The sequence below is a fragment of the Oncorhynchus nerka genome, linkage group LG8, assembly GCF_034236695.1.
Source record: "Oncorhynchus nerka isolate Pitt River linkage group LG8, Oner_Uvic_2.0, whole genome shotgun sequence".
Classification (NCBI taxonomy): domain Eukaryota; kingdom Metazoa; phylum Chordata; class Actinopteri; order Salmoniformes; family Salmonidae; genus Oncorhynchus; species Oncorhynchus nerka.
In genome coordinates this window covers 23,784,367-23,801,275 of record NC_088403.1, presented here as the reverse complement: position 1 = coordinate 23,801,275, position 16,909 = coordinate 23,784,367, and the positions used below count along the sequence as shown (strand labels likewise).

At 45.0% G+C, this 16,909-nt stretch overlaps 1 protein-coding gene across 2 annotated transcripts; it reads right to left on the bottom strand.

Annotated features, from left to right (window-relative positions):
* Positions 1 to 564: 564 nt before the first annotated feature.
* On the bottom strand, positions 565 to 16,406 carry LOC115132985 (protein FAM180A-like). 2 transcript variants are annotated; one of them, XM_029665763.2, is made up of 3 exons: positions 16,048 to 16,406; positions 6,693 to 6,790; positions 565 to 2,093 (listed from the first exon to the last, which is right to left on the bottom strand). In XM_029665763.2, exons 1-3 carry the CDS (start codon positions 16,166 to 16,168, stop codon positions 1,746 to 1,748), a joined length of 567 nt encoding a protein of 188 aa, XP_029521623.1. In that variant the 5' UTR covers positions 16,169 to 16,406; the 3' UTR covers positions 565 to 1,745. The 2 variants fall into 2 exon arrangements, with proteins under 2 accessions (XP_029521623.1, XP_029521624.1); XM_029665764.2 differs by having other exon boundaries at positions 16,090 to 16,400.
* Between the last annotated feature and the right edge of the window lie 503 nt (positions 16,407 to 16,909).

Here is a 16,909-nt window from a genome sequence, read left to right as displayed (position 1 = left end):
TGTAGTGGCACAGTTCTGGTCAGCTTCTCCAATGACCATCAGTAACGAACACTTTAACCTCCTGACCTATGGGGTCAAAAAAGAGGTCCACACACATGTCAGTTCCTTACTGTACAAATACATACAGTATAGTGTGCATACAATGCAGTCTGAAAGATACCTTGCTTTAGAATAGGTTAAAACACAAGGGACAATCTCAAAGAGAAAACATGACTGGCACTTATACACTCCATACATCTGGGCTGAATTATCAAAACATATGTTGGAAAATAGGGTTGTGTCTACAGAGCATCTGTAAAATAATTGTTTACAGTATTACAGAGAGAAAAGAAACAATCAACTATGTAGGGAGAGCTAACTGAAAATAATTCAGAATTCATGCTGGAGCAGAGGCATATCTTATGTAATTTGGTGTGTGTGTGTGTGTGTGTGTGTGTGTGTGTGTGTGTGAGTCCTGTTTCACTGCCAGACACTGGCCTCATGATCCACAGTAAGCCCATGGATTCTAAGCCCACATAAGAACCGCAGAAACGGATGTCCTCAGCAACTTCACACACGATACAGTACAATAACACAACTCAGTTGCTTTACTATAGCAATTTGTAAAGTTGATTAACAAGTCAAAATACTGTACTTTAAAAAAATATATCTTTGCATGAAGTATGACAAACATAAATAGTAACATCTGGCAAAACAACAAGTAGGAACACAAGCCCAAAAACATAGTTGTTCTTGCCTTTGTCCGTCCCCGTTTCATCACTGGCATAATGGCAGAACGCCTCCCACCCTCAGAGCGGTGGGAAAAACATTCTTCACCACAATCTGTAGTTGCTCATCAATGAGGGCTCTAGTGGGCTCTACTCGGAGCATGGGGCTTGGACTCACCCCTGCCATTATGTGTGACCACCAGGAGAGCTTAACATCCTCCCTGCAGGCTAGAGCAGCTAACATCCTCTACTTCCAAAATAAAAACAGGTTGGGACTGAGGCAAATCCCTCCCCACGTTTTTTGCAAATGTGAGTGAACATTCTATAGCCATATCCCTCATTTGTACATATTCATAACAAGGCCATATCAAAAGAGGACCATAGTGCTCTCCAAAAAGTCTTGTTGGTGCGTAAAACCTGTGAATCCAGATAATCAAAAAATATATAATGGGTCTGCAGTCAAAAAGGTTTTGCATAAATATATGTTTTTACTGCATCAGGATAGGTTGGATCATAACATGGCCATAACTATGGTACAGTTTAAAAATATTGATCATTATTTTATTATAAGATCAATTACAGAGAAATAAGCTGAGCAAATTGATACCCCTGTCTTCATCCGAAGCTCCTTTTCGCCATAGGACTGAGCTGGGAAAGATTATGTGATTGTGATAAACAGCTGAGAAGATTATGACAGAAGATTTGATAAAGACCTGTTATGAATCATGATGACAGAGTGACTGATAAAATATTTAAAATGTTTGATTACATCTGAAGTCCTGGAACAAGGCGGAATCCAATAGATAGAACATGAACAAGATATAGTTCACATCCCTCCTTTTCCCACATCCTCCTTGCAAATTGATTAGATCATAACATTTGATCATAACCAAACATATTACATTATCAGAACAGTCATTTTGATAATACAATACAACAGAATACAATAGAAAACATCCTTCAAATTCTCTTGTGTTACAGTATAAAATAATCAGTATATTATATTATCTAAAATAATGTGTCCACATGTCCATAACACTAGTGCTGAGGTGTCCTGGGTGGGGGCGTCAGATCTTCTTGTATGGCCCTGAACAGCTGCAGCAGGGCGTCTCCCCACAGCGCCTTCTGGTGTTGGGAGGTGGTATGAGCCAGAGTCTGGGCAGTGTACACCATAGTGAGCACTGTGCGCTCAAAGTCCTCCCTGCTCAGGGCACCTCTGCGCTGGGACAGGTGGGAGGTCAGACGTCTGATCTCGGATAGTCTCTTGGGCAGGACGTCCTCACAGATAACCTCCAGCTTTTGGACCCTCCTCAGAGACGCCAACTCCTTGTCTGGGATTACGAAGGGCTTGTCCTCACCCTCGATCTGCAGGCCTGCCAGCAGGATCTAGAAGACAGACACAGTTGTATCAGATTCTTTACATGTTCTGTCAGATCCACTTTTCATATGTCCATCTGTCATCTCAATACCTTCATGTTCTGAGATTGTTTGATTGATTTAATCAATTGACTGATTGAATGATTCGATCAACAGAGCGATTTCCCAACAGAGTCATGGTGAAACTCACCTCATAAAAACCAATGGTATAACTGGAATACAAGTCAAGCTCTTACCAGTAGGGGTCCTACAATACATTACAAAATATGTTTGCTGCCTTATTCCTCTGTTGAATCAGACTAAACACTCAATAATTAAGACCTTAAAAAGAAGTTTCTGTTCCTTCCATGGATAGAGGGACAGTTTTCCTTGAGTAACCTGACTCCCGTTGGCATGTATTCATGGATGCCAATGGAAGCCAGGCTTCCCCCCAAAAAATTGTCAAAGAAAAAAGTGTAATTTAAAAAACTCTTTCATCTCGGTCTTTGAGAATTTTACTTCAGTTCGCAAGAGGCGGAATGTATCTCACCGGGGGAGAAAGCATTAGAGCGAGTGAAACTGTGCCCCTTTCTCTCTGTATGTGTAGGCCATCTATCTGATGATGTCTGGTCAAAAGCTGTTTGGCATTTGGCCTCCCTTGATAAAAATGATAAAATATTAGCCAATCAGTGTTGAGCTAAACTGTTAATGGTCTTGGCGCACCAAAAGAAAGTCTCAGGGGAAGCCAGTTTGGATTTGGCTTCACTCCTATCACATTGAGACCCAAACATCATTGACAAAAAACAACTTCAATTGTCACATTTCATTGTGTTGTTGTCCTCCGGTGGCTTGCTAGCTAGCTAAAATTGGCCCTTTCCTAAATTAGCAATCGATGGAGAAAGGGATTTGGACTTGTTTTACTTAATTCATCATACTGTCAAATTATTATAACTGCGATTCTGATCCAATGATAAATTCATACATTGTGCCCTTGACCTGAGAGGATGAAGTTAGGCGAGCGAGTAAGCATTTTAGCTAGGTAGCCTGGGACAACAAAAAAATAAAAGCATGTACTGTATAGACCATTTCGTCAACATGAAAGAGAGGAGGATGGCATTGGCATTTCTCTACAAGTAGGGTGAGTCCATGTGTTTTTCTACTTGCACGCACGCACGCACGCACGCGCACACGCACACGCACACGCACACGCACACACACACACACACACACACACACACACACACACACACACACACACACACACACACTCACACAGAAATCAGAACCATGGGAAGCCACATCATATTTAGCTTACTTATGGAAGACCAGGGGGTTTGGTCAAGACATTTACACAGATTAGACACGGACAGGGTAGGATAAACTCGGTTTCAAGGGTGTTTATTTAAATAATACATCAAAAAGAAAAGGTCTCCCCTATGAGACCCTCTCCGGGATACCGTCTTCTGGGCTCCAGGTCTTGCTGTATCCTGTCGGGATCACAACTGCACTCACTCCTGTTACCTCTGTAACCATCCCCACCTATACAGGAGTCCTTTCTCCCCCCCTCCCCACCTATACAGGAGTCCTTTCTTCCCCCCCTCCCCACCTATACAGGAGTCCTTTCTTCCCCCCATCCTCAACTATACAGGAGTCCTTTCTTCCCCCATCCCCACCTATACAGGAGTCCTTTCTTCCCCCATCCCCACCTTTACAGGAGTCCTTTCTTCCCCCATCCCCACCTATACAGGAGTCCTTTCTTCCCCCATCCCCACCTATACAGGAGTCCTTTCTTCCCCCATCCCCAACTATACAGAAGTCCTTTCTTCCCCCATCCCCACCTATACAGAAGTCCTTTCTTCCCCCATACCCAACTATACAGGAGTCCTTTCTTCCCCCCATCCCCACCTATACATTAGTCCTTTCTTCCCCCCACCCCCACATATACAGGAGTCCTTTCTTCCCCCATCCCCACCTATACAGGAGTCCTTTCTTCCCCCATCCCCACCTATACAGAAGTCCTTTCTTCTCCCCATCCCCACCTATACAGGAGTCCTTTCTTCCCCCATCCCCAACTATACAGGAGTCCTTTCTTCCCCCATCCCCACCTATACAGGAGTCCTTTCTTCCCCCATCCCCACCTATACAGGAGTCCTTTCTTCCCCCATCCCCAACTATACAGGAGTCCTTTCTTCCCCCCATCCCCACCTATACAGGAGTCCTTTCTTCCCCCATCCCCACCTATACAGGAGTCCTTTCTTCCCCCATCCCCACCTATACAGGAGTCCTTTCTTCCCCCATCCCCACCTATACAGGAGTCCTTTCTTCCCCCATCCCCACCTATACAGGAGTCCTTTCTTCCCCCATCCCCACCTATACAGGAGTCCTTTCTTCCCCCATCCCCACCTATACAGAAGTCCTTTCTTCCCCCATACCCAACTATACAGGAGTCCTTTCTTCCCCCATCCCCACCTATACATTAGTCCTTTCTTCCCCCACCCCCACATATACAGGAGTCCTTTCTTCCCCCATCCCCACCTATACAGGAGTCCTTTCTTCCCCCCCATCCCCACCTATACAGGAGTCCTTTCTTCCCCCACTCTCCCTGTGTGCTGCCCTTCTGGTAGCTATATGGACCTTGCACAGCTGGTGAGCAATCAGCCCTTGATTACTCACCAACTCCCAATCAGCCCCAATTAATCCTGTCCGGAGAACCTGTCGAGACCTGACACGTCCAGCAGATGGAGCCATCGCCTCGTGATGTATACACCGTCTGTCACCAGGCCTTGACGAGTCTCCCCCTGGTGGCTGACTTGCTGTACTCCACATTACGTTGATTGGACTAGATTGTTTTTGGTGTATTTGAGTTGTCACTGTATTAGACTAAGCATACAGTAGGTGGTTTGATAATGTTGAAATGTTGAAGTTGAAATGGTGCTGGAATAGTGGAGGCAGCTCCTGTTTTCTTTGTGGCTTGCAGTAACTCTCCGCGGTTCTAAATCAATAGTTGTTAAGTAGTCTGAAAACTCCAGAAACATTATTTTGCTTGACGATGCTGTAGTTCATGTAACTGTTGGTTACATTCAATATGTTTTCTGGACTTCACCTGACAGATGATGCTCTCCGGTTTTGTGATGAAACAAATGTGTGTTTGAATTTATTCTGCCACTGTGTCTTCTTATCGACTCGGCCTCAGGCTTATATATCACTATATCACGGTGGCAAGGCATATGAACTAACAGGTCATAGAGCAGACAAATAAATTCTCACAACACAGTTTGTAATATGGCTTTTTCCTGGCTTGATTTCCCCAGTGATTTGACCCACACACTGCTACTGATGATGACTGCTGACTGAGGCTTCAGTTTCCCTTTCCCAGCAGGTCAAAACTACGTTCCTGCTCCAACCATGACTCTCGTTGCCCAAGTTCAACTGTATGAAATTCAGAAAGTTTGAAGCCATGAGGACGGTTCACTTTGCCTACAGCTTCTCTGCCTCGGCCCTTCCCACCTCCGACCTCCATTTCCCTGCGGCACAACGAGCGGTGGTACCCACAAGATTCACATCAAACAGGAAATGTTTCAGCTCTTCAATTTGTAGGAGAAGAGGAGTCAAACATTCAATACATCTAACTTTCACTTCTCTCTCTCTGAATGGAACTCTGAGGAGATACACACACCTACACACATAGGCCCACTGCTGAAGACAAGAGCTCTCCAACTTTGCTTACTCCACACGCACTTCTTGGTTTCTGTTGTTTGCTCAGCGATGTTCTGAGTTCTGTCATAACAAACAGTAGAAATGTAGCCTCTTCCCATACTGTAATGCCCAATTCCAAATCAACCCTTAGACCCTATACACTCTCAGATCTCCATAAGTGCAGGGTCTAGGGGTCGATTTAAGATTTGAGATTTGACACCGACAAGGACTGATATAAGAGTTTGCTACAGTATGGAGAAAGGGGCCCCTATGCGACCTACAACTCACTTAAGTAACTAACAGAGTTTCTGAAAGTTAAGAATTCTTCCCAAAAGCAGAAGAGATGAGCTTTCAGCTATTTTTGACTTGTTATGCCTAAGATATTTTATTTAGAAGCAATGGTGAATATAAAAGCTTGAGTAGTATTGATTCTGATGCAACATGTTTTGCCGCTACCCCACAAGATTCACAAAGATTCAATAACCTATGACCTCTGTGTCCATGTTTTCCACTCAAACATCAGAGCGGTGGATGGTTGAGCAGTATATGTCCAGACATAATGTTTGCTTCTTGGGCTCCAACATACCAACTGTAGTATGTGTGAATGAATCTGGGTTGTGCCCACAGTGGATATGGTCTGGCTCAACAACGAGAAGAAGCAGGGGCCTCTGGGATATGGAATTCAATGTCAGAACAATATTAAGTATTAAAGACGAAATGATCTGAGAGGAGGGTCTCTGGATGATCCATTGTGGGTCGGAGAGAAGAGCCAGACTGTTACAGACTGAGAGCCTGTAATAAAACTTTACATTTGTGGAAGATTTAACTTGACCTGACAACAATCTTCTTGTTTCCATGTAAAATTCACAATGAATTAAATCCCCTTTATGCTCATTAATGTAATTTAAGCAGAGATGGCTATTGTCGACTCACCTCAAACAGCAGGTTAACATCTTCCACAGAGTTCTGGAAGGTGGGGTTGACCAGTGAGTGTGTGCCACGCTTCACTCTAAAGGCTGATGGGTAAAGGGCTAAATAGAAAGGGGAGAGAAAGTGAGAAGAGGAGAGATAGCATTTTGAGTAGTTGAATGACTCAGTAAACCAAAAGCAAACCAAAAGAAGTCCTGAAATACAATAGATCCAGAATTTCCCGTTGAGCAAATGAATATGGTTGCTGTTGTTGTGACCAGGAGGTCAGTCAAACACAACACATGTTGCAGTATTTACGCAGTGGCATACAGTATACAATATAGTCAAATACATTGACACAGTGGCTCTTGGTCATGTAAAATCCTACACTTACTACATACTGTAAACATGTCTACGTAGGTTAAACTATCGAGTCCCAGGTTTGTGGGAGACAACTAGGGTGTAAACTGCAGCAGATGTCCCTATGTGAAACCGGGTGAAAACCTTTTAACCTCTGACACCGGTAATCGCTGGTATGTCCCACTTTATAGATGCCCCCTCTTTTCAAAGAGCCAGGTGTGTCTATAGGGCATAGGCTATAGGGTAGGGCGGTCAGATTTCAAAGTGTCAGGGCATATGTGCCGCAGCAGGCCTGAGAGTTCAGGAGCTGTGGTCTGCTCCTTATAAAAACCCTCTCTCAGCCTTCAGAACTGCAGACTAAGGCAGCTCTGTCATTTATAATGGGAGCTAACCAGGAGCAGAAGCAGAGAAACACCTGGACACAAGCTTACCAACTGGGTTCCAACCATGGTCCCTTGCATACCACAAGACTGCTGAGCTAAAGGCAGCTCCTGAGCTAAATGCAGCTAAGGCAGGTATTCTGATCTCAGATGAGATCATTCGCTGAACCACCTCCTTCACACCTATTCTTTGACCTGTAAGGGAGATGTGGTCGTTATTATATCTACAAAGGACTCGTCTAATCTCTCAAAATTAACATTAACATTAAGTGAGATAATGGGACTAATGGGCTTCTTTTAACAGGGTTCCCTCTGCATTACTCTGAGTGGCTTCTGAACAGTGAGGGGATGATTTGAGGCAGGAGTCACAGTAGTGACATGATAATACCCTTCACCAGTTTGAGAGGCAGCTGCAGTACATAGAGACATTCTTGTGGTCAAGTATTTGACCGCAACAGAAAAATATGACACGTTGAGAAATGTTGTTAACATGACCTAGAGATGACCCAGCCCAACCCAAAGAAAGTCTGGTGCAACAGCATCTCTCCCTCAATACCTTATTTGCTTTCTTTTCCATTACATCCCTGAATACCTGGCAGGAACTCCGACTGTGTGTTGAAAGTACAGGGCCATGTGCTTTTGGGTTGAAGGGTCAGGTACAGACAGACAAGGTCCAAATAAGAAGCTTGATTGGAAGTCGGAGCATGTATGAAATGGACACAAACAGACCATCGATCATGCAGTGCTTCAGTCTGTCTGAGGAATGCCTGGGCCCTGGACAGAACAGAAAGGTCATGGTAGGAACGCAGCGTGGCTATGGGTAAAATAAGTTGTCCTCTCAACAGTTCAGAGTTAAATGCGGTTGTAACTTAGCTTTATGAAACACAGCACACGGGGGGCTACTGTTTATCCATACCTCACACCATAGCTTACTCATTATCTCATAGATACAACACCTGTCGGAGAGTGACATTCTTTCTGAGCTTGCTCAGTTCTCTACTACTGTAGAATGTGCTCTTGTTACTAAGCCAGATATCCAATCACTGTACAGTAATCTGCTGTTTGAGCCAAGAGAAATATAGGCTCACTGAGTTTAATGAGGATCATAGTTTAAACATTGGCCCTCTTTATGGAAACCGATCAGGAATCAGCTCCTGGTCAACTGACACCCAGCACAATTCCACTGTTCTCCGACTGTACTCCATTTGGATTCTGATCCAAGATCAGGTCTTGCTATTCCCAGCCCCCCTCCACTGTACGCCTCACACTCTCGATGGGACAACACTTGCCCTATTCTCCCCATTCAGAAACAGGGTTAAAGAAGCAGCGTTGGAATGTATAAGCATACAGAACACACCCATAGGGACAACAACTTTTATTGGCACAGAGCCGGTGTGAACAGTGAGGTTATGAGGTCTATGAGGTTCATTTCCATGCTTCATTTCCCATGAATCGTTTGATGTTAATGTTGATGCTGTACCCCTGTGGAGATATTAGCTCCAAAATGGCTGCTCCAACCAGCCAGCCATTTTTATGGCTTCCACCACTAGTTGCACAGGTGCCATACATACAGCAGCTGTGAGGAATGCCAGACACCGCCGTCATCATTTTCACCCAGATTTGGGCTGATATGTGCTACTGTGCATCCAAGTGAGATACTCATCCAGTATGTACTGGAAAGCCTAAGCCCCAATGTTGACTTTCATCCAGGAGCACATCCTTTCCTGAATCCTTCCAGTGTGTATCTATAAATGGAGGTAGGTGGAGCTGGAATTCCACACACACAGATGATGAGTTGAGTCCACTGTGTTAAGCTCGAGTCAGAAGTGAAGAACAGGAGGGAACCTTCTTTTCACCTCAGCAGAACAACAGCAACACAAAGAAACATCTATGTTTCCGGCGCCGACAGAGATGGCCGCCTCGCTTCGCGTTCCTAGGAAACTATGCAGTTTTTTGTTTTTTTACGTGTTATTTCTTACATTACTACCCCAGGTCATCTTAGGTTTCATTACATACAGTCGAGAAGAACTACTGAACATAAGAGCAGCGTCAACTCACCATCAGTACGACCAAGAATATGACTTTCGCGAAGCGGATCCTGTGTACTGCCTTTCACCCAGGACAACGGAATGGATCCCAGCCGGCGACCCAAAAAAACGACTTCGTAAAAGGGGGAAACGGAGCGGTCATCTGGTCAGACTCCGGAGACGGGCACATCGTGCACCACTCCCTAGCATTCTTCTCGCCAATGTCCAGTCTATTGACAACAAGGTTGATGAAATCCGAGCAAGGGTAGCATTCCAGAGGGACATCAGAGACTGTAACGTTCTTTGCTTCACGGAAACATGGCTCACTGGAGAGACGCTATCGGAATCGGTGCAGCCAGCGGGTTTCTCCACGCATCGCGCCGACAGAAACAAACATCTTTCTGGTAAGAAGAGGGGCGGGGGCGTATGCTTCATGGTTGACGTGACGTGGTGTGATCATAACAACATACAGGTACTCAAGTCCTTCTGTTCACCTGATTTAGAATTCCTCACAATCAAATGTCGACCGCATTATCTTCCAAGGGAATTCTCTTCGATTATAATCACAGCCGTATATATTCCCCCCCAAGCAGACACATCGATGGCTCTGAAAAAACTTTATTTGACTCTTTGCAAACTGGAATCCATTTATCCGGAGGCTGCATTCATTGTAGCTGGGGATTTTAACAAGGCTAATCTGAAAACAAGACTCCCTAAATTTTATCAGCATATCGATTGCGCAACCAGGGCTGGAAAAACCTTGGATCACTGCTATTCTAACTTCTGCGACTCATATAAGGCCCTGCCCCGCCCTCCTTTCGGAAAAGCTGACCACGACTCCATTTTGTTGATCCCTGCCTACAGACAGAAACTAAAACAAGAAGCTCCCGCGCTGAGGTCTGTTCAACGCTGGTCCGACCAATCTGATTCCACACTCCAAGACTGCTTCCATCACGTGGACTGGGATATGTTTCGTATTGCGTCAGACAACAACATTGACGAATACGCTGATTCGGTGAGCCAGTTCATTAGAACGTGCGTTGAAGATGTCGTTCCCATAGCAACGATTAAAACATTCCCAAACCAGAAACCGTGGATTGATGGCAGCATTCGTGTGAAACTGAAAGCCCGAACCACTGCTTTTAATCAGGGCAAGGTGACCGGAAACATGACCGAATACAAACAGTGTAACTATTCCCTCCGCAAGGCAATCAAACAAGCTAAGCATCAGTATAGAGACAAAGTAGAATCTCAATTCAACGGCTCAGACACAAGAGGTATGTGGCAGGGTCTACAGTCAATCACGGATTACAAAAAGAAAACCAGCCCAGTCACGGACCAGGATGTCTTGCTCCCAGGCAGACTAAATAACTTTTTTGCCCGCTTTGAGGACAATACAGTGCCACTGACACGGCCTGCAACTAAAACATGCGGACTCTCCTTCACTGCAGCCGACGCAACTAAAACATGCGGACTCTCCTTCACTGCAGCCGACGTGAGGAAAACATTTAAACGTGTCAACCCTCACAAGGCTGCAGGCCCAGACGGCATCCCCAGCCGCGCCCTCAGAGCATGTGCAGACCAGCTGGCTGGTGTGTTTACGGACATATTCAATCAATCCCTATCCCAGTCTGTTGCTTCAAAAGGGCCACCATTGTTCCTGTTCCCAAGAAAGCTAAGGTAACTGAGCTAAACGACTATCGCCCTGTAGCACTCACTTCCGTCATCATGAAGTGCTTTGAGAGACTCGTCAAGGACCATATCACCTCCACCCTACCTGACACCCTAGACCCACTCCAATTTGCTTACCGCCCAAATAGGTCCACAGACGATGCAATCTCAACCACACTGCACACTGCCCTAACCCATCTGGACAAGAGGAATGCCTATGTGAGAATGCTGTTCATCGACTACAGCTCGGCATTTAACACCATAGTGCCCTCCAAACCCGTCATTAAGCTCGAGACCCCCGCCCTGTGCAACTGGGTCCCGGACTTACTGACGGGACGCCTCCAGGTGGTGAGGGTAGGAAACAACATCTCCACCTCGCTGATCCTCAACACTGGAGCCCCACAAGGGTGCATTCTCAGCCCTCTCTTGTACTCCCTGTTCACCCACGACTGCGTGGCCACGCACGCCTCCAACTCAATCATCAAGTTTGCGGACGACACAACAGTGGTAGGCTTGATTACCAACAACGACGAGACGGCCTACAGGGAGGAGGTGAGGGCCCTCGGAGTGTGGTGTCAGGAAAATAACCTCACACTCAACGTCAACAAAACTAAGGAGATGATTGTGGACTTCAGGAAACAGCAGAGGGAACACCCCCCTATCCACATTGATGGGACAGTAGTGGAGAGGGTAGTAAGTTTTAAGTTCCTCGGCGTACACATCACAGACAAACTGAATTGGTCCACCCACACAGACAGCATCGTGAAGAAGGCGCAGCAGCGCCTCTTCAACCTCAGGAGGCTGAAGAAATTCGGCTTGTCACCAAAAGCACTCACAAACTTCTACAGATGCACAATCGAGAGCATCCTGTCGGGCTGTATCACCGCCTGGTAAGGCAACTGCTCCGCCCACAACCGTAAGGCTCTCCAGAGGGTAGTGAGGGCAAACTACCTGCCCTCCAGGACACCTACACCACCCGATGTCACAGGAAGGCCATAAAGATCATCAAGGACAACAACCACCCGAGCCACTGCCTGTTCACCCCGCTATCATCCAGAAGGCGCATCAAAGCTGGGACCGAGAAACTGAAAAACAGCTTCTATCTCAAGGCCATCAGACTGTTAAACAGCCACCACTAACATTGAGTGGCTGCTGCCAACACACTGACATTGACACTGACTCAACTCCAGCCACTTTAATAATGGGAATTGATGGGAAATTATGTAAAATATATCACTAGCCACTTTAAACAATGCTACCTAATATAATGTTTACATACCATACATTATTCATCTCATATGTATATGTATATACTGTACTCTATATCATCTACTGCATCTTTATGTAATACATGTATCACTAGCCACTTTAACTATGCCACTTTGTTTACATACTCATCTCATATGTATATACTGCACTCAATACCATCTACTGTATCTTGCCTATGCCGCTCTGTACCATCACTCACTCATATATCTTTATGTACATATTCTAATCCCCTTACACTTGTGTGTATAAGGTAGTAGTTTTGGAATTGTTAGCTAGATTACTTGTTGGTTATTACTGCATTGTCGGAACTAGAAGCACAAGCATTTCGCTACACTCGCATTAACATCTGCTAACCATGTGTATGTGACAAATAAAATTGGATTTGATTTGATTTGCCCATGTGATGTGTAACCTTGCCTGAGACCTGAAGACTTGTGTAATGCCTAGGCTTTAGCTCAGCGGGCCAACACAGTCGTCTGATACACAGTAGCCTCGGTTTCCAAATCTAGCCGCTCACATATGGAATAAGTGGTTGCTGGTTTAAAGTAGATGATCCCACCTCTGAAAGCAGATCTCCGTTTTCAAAGCTCTGAGCTAGAAGAAACCAATCATCGCTCGTGCTTCTCGGCCCACTGTAGCACTAGACTAAATAATCAGTGTTTGCTAGGACACTGTCCCCTGTGTCCTCACAAACAAGCAGGGAACTTGTAATCTCCCTCTAAGCACATGCAATGAGCCAGGGGAAAACACAAAGCCATTCATTACAAGCAGTGCTAAATGGTCTTGGCTGGAATTGTGTCGTGACTAGAGAAAAGCAGGCAAACCAGAGGTCACTGTCCTCCAGGTTTACAGTAATGGTTATTTGGATTAAAGTCAGAGCCAAAACCAACGTCAGGAACATTTGCCATACTACAACTGATGAATGATGTTTGCTTAACCAGTTTACATATTTGCATTGTGATGTCTAAACTGATATTTTCCACAGAATGCACACACTCTGGAGCAAGTATATGTCCTAATTAGAACATTCCCAGTGGGCCGAAGACCCGAGAGCTCCAAATATGGGACAAGATATGTCTCAATGTTGAAGGGATAACAATACATCAAGTTAGACATGCAGATGTTCTTCCAAGCTGCTGCAGTCAAAACAGCTGGGGAAGAATGTGGCAGCAGTCAGTGGGACACAGTGGGCCAGAGACAGTCACATGGGCTACACTTACAGTTTGTCCCCAATTCTAAATCACTGTCGGTCCCCTCTATCAAATCCTAAATATTCAGACGTGATCTTTAGAAGTGACCTGATGTTCAATAGCCATACAGTAGATAAGCTTAGTACTAGTATGACATGGATGTAATAATACTTTCCTAAAGAATACTGAGACACATGACTGATTGACAGACCAGTTTCCCCTCTGGGATTAATAAAGTTTGTGTTATTTTATCTGATCATGTCAGACTCGTATCCACACAGTCACATCATGTACAGTCGTGGCCAAATGTTTTGAGAATGACACAGATATTCCTTTGTCTGCTGCCTCAGTTTGTATGATGACAATATGCATATGCTCCAAAATGTTATGAAGAGTGATCAGATGAATTGCAATTAATTGCAAAGTCCCTCTTTGCCATGCAAATGAACTGAATCCCCCCAAAAACATTTCCACTGCATTTCAGCCCTGCCACAAAAGGACCAGCTGACGTCATGTCAGTGATTCTCTCATTAACACAGGTGTGAGTGTTGACGAGGACAAGGCTGGAGATCACTCTGTCATGCTGATTGAGTTTGAATAACAGAAGCTTCAAAAGGAGGGTGGTGCTTGGAATCATTGTTCTTCCTCTGTCAGCCATGGTTGCCTGCAAGGAAACACATGCCATCATCATTGCTTTGCACAAAAAGGGCTTCACAGGCAAGGATATTGCTGCCAGTAAGATTGCACCTAAATCAACCATTTATCGGATCATCAAGAACTTCAAGGAAAGTGGTTCAATTGTTGTGACGAAGACTTCAGGGCGCCCAAGAAAGTCCAGCAAGCGCCAGGACCATCTCCTAAAGTTGATTCAGCTGTGGGATCGGGGCACCACCAGTACAGAGTTTGCTCAGGAATGGCAGCAGGCAGGTGTGAGTGCGTCTGCATGCACAGTGAGGCGAAGACTTTTGGAGGATGGCCTGATGTCAAGAAGGGCAGCAAAGAAGCCACTTCTCCAGGAAAAAGTTCAGAGACAGACTGATATTCTGCAAAAGGTACAGGGATTGGACTGCTGAGGACTGGGGTAAAGTCATTTTCTCTGATGAATCCCCTTTCCGATTGTTTGGGACATCCAGAAAAAAGCTTGTCCGGAGAAGACAAGGTGAGCGCTACCATCAGTCCTGTGTCATGCCAACAGTAAAGCATCCTGAGACCATTCATGTGTGGGGTTGCTTCTCAGCCAAGGGAGTGGGCTCACTCACAATTTTGCCATGAATAAAGAATAGTACCAACACATCCTCCAATAGGAACTTCTCCCAACCATCCAGGAACAGTTTGATGATGAACAATGCCTTTTCCAGCATGATGGAGCACCTTGCCATAAGGCAAAAGTGATAAGTAAGTGGCTCGGGGAACAAAACATCAATATTTTGGGTCCATGGCCAGGAAATTCCCCAGACCTTAATCCCATTGAGAACTTGTGGTCAATCCTCAAGAGGCGGGTGGACAAACAAAAACCCACAAATTCTGACAAACTCCAAGCATTGACTATGCAAGAATGGGCTGCCATCAGTCAGGATGTGGCCCAGAAGTTAATTGACAGCATGCCAGGGTCAGATCGCAGAGGTCTTGAAAAATAAGGGTCAACACTGCAAATATTGACTCTTGCATCAACTTCATGTTATTGTCAATAAAAGACTTTACACTTATAAAATGCTTGTAATTATACTTCAGTATTCCATAGTATCATATGGCAAAAATATCTCAAGACACTGAAGCAGCAAACTTTGTGAAAACATATATTCGTGTCATTCTCAAAACTTTTGGCCAAGACTGTATATGACTGGATCTCATCTGCCTGCAAAGACCTGAGCTAAGTTGCGTTTCCTGAAGCAAGTTCAACATCATGTGACTGATTCAGTGATTTACATGTAAATCCACCCTCCTACATTCCTTAATTCGGAGGGACCTATTTTCGGCAGTCAACATTTCCAAGGAACCAAACATTGACGTGTGTGGGAGGGAAAATGTATGAATGTGTATCCAAATGTTTGGACCCAACTACAAAGAGGCACTTGAAGTTGTTTTTCCCTGTCGAAAGATATTCAGAAAATAGCATTTCTCTCCTTCTCATCAACACAATCACATACATACAGGAGTCTAACACCCACAGCCCTGCCAAAGCAAACAAAACATTTGTATTTTCTTAAAAAAAACATAAAATCTCATAAATGTCTGCAAACACATCAGAAAATAGTCTACATAAAAAAATGTAGCCTACTTAACTCCACCTAAATAATCTATTTGGCAGCAAAACGTTCAGTTATGATAACGCACAACGATACTTAATACATAACCATAGTTTATTTTTTCTTTTGATTCCTAAATGCAGTTCATTACTTCTTATTGCGACTAGCTCTGAGTACGTCTACACAACAACCATTAACTTTCTATGAACGTGTCTATGTAGACCCCTCAAACTGACCTGAAGTCAGTCGAAGCTCTGTGAGGTGCTCAGGTGTCCTACCTTTCCTCCAGTGTTGAGCAGCAGCCAGGAACAGCTGGCAGTAGAACACAGTGATGAGTAGACCCCACCGATGCATCATGCTGACTCTCGGCCCAGTGCACACACACTGACACTGCACTGTCGTCTGTCTGTCTCAATGGGATCTGAATGTGGATCAGTCACCAGCTAATCACAGCAGCCAGCTAGGCCCCAGCTGGAGAGAGTTGTGTACCAACAACCATCAGGAGAATGAGGTAAGAATGCTGACTGGAGCACTGCTAAACCACTTCACATTCAACTGCTTCATCCTTTCCTTTGTCTGTCTGTTTCTCTCTCTCCTCCCCTTCCCTATCTCTGCCCTCCCCCCTCTCTCTCTGTCTGTGACTGAGTGCTGAGTTCCCTCTGGCCAGGCTGTCTGGGCTGTCATCTGGAAGTCATCAAGACCCAGGGAATGGCTGCTCTGTTAGTGGCTGGCCTGCCGCTCACCGTGCTACTGGCTGAGGCAGAGCTGACACCAGACTGGCTGCAGCTGGTCTACAACCTGTAAAACCTGTCCAGTATCATCATCATCATCATCATCATCATTGTTGTAGTCACCGTCGTTTCCAATATGGTCTCCATCAGTATTAGCATAATGGTCATCATAGTCATATCGTAACCTCATCCCCAGGCTTATTGCTACCTCACACAGAGACAAAGATGGTGGCTGAGACAATCACTACTGTGAGGAATACCACGTCTCCATCATCATCATGCTCGGTCTTAGAATCCACCTGCATTCCACATATTGTATACACAGTAAGTGTCTGACAGCTTCATCACAGACAAGACTAAAACACCA

What these genes read in the sequence shown, in the direction of transcription:
- LOC115132985 (XM_029665763.2), bottom strand. Translation starts at nt 16,168, where the DNA reads ATGATGCATCGGTGGGGTCTACTCATCACTGTGTTCTACTGCCAGCTG. An exon ending in AGAGCTTCGACTGACTTCAG is followed by an intron (nt 6,791 to 16,047) that starts GTCAGTTTGAGG and finishes CTTTCTATTTAG; the next exon opens with CCCTTTACCCATCAGCCTTT. An exon ending in ATGTTAACCTGCTGTTTGAG is followed by an intron (nt 2,094 to 6,692) that starts GTGAGTCGACAA and finishes TCTGTCTTCTAG; the next exon opens with ATCCTGCTGGCAGGCCTGCA.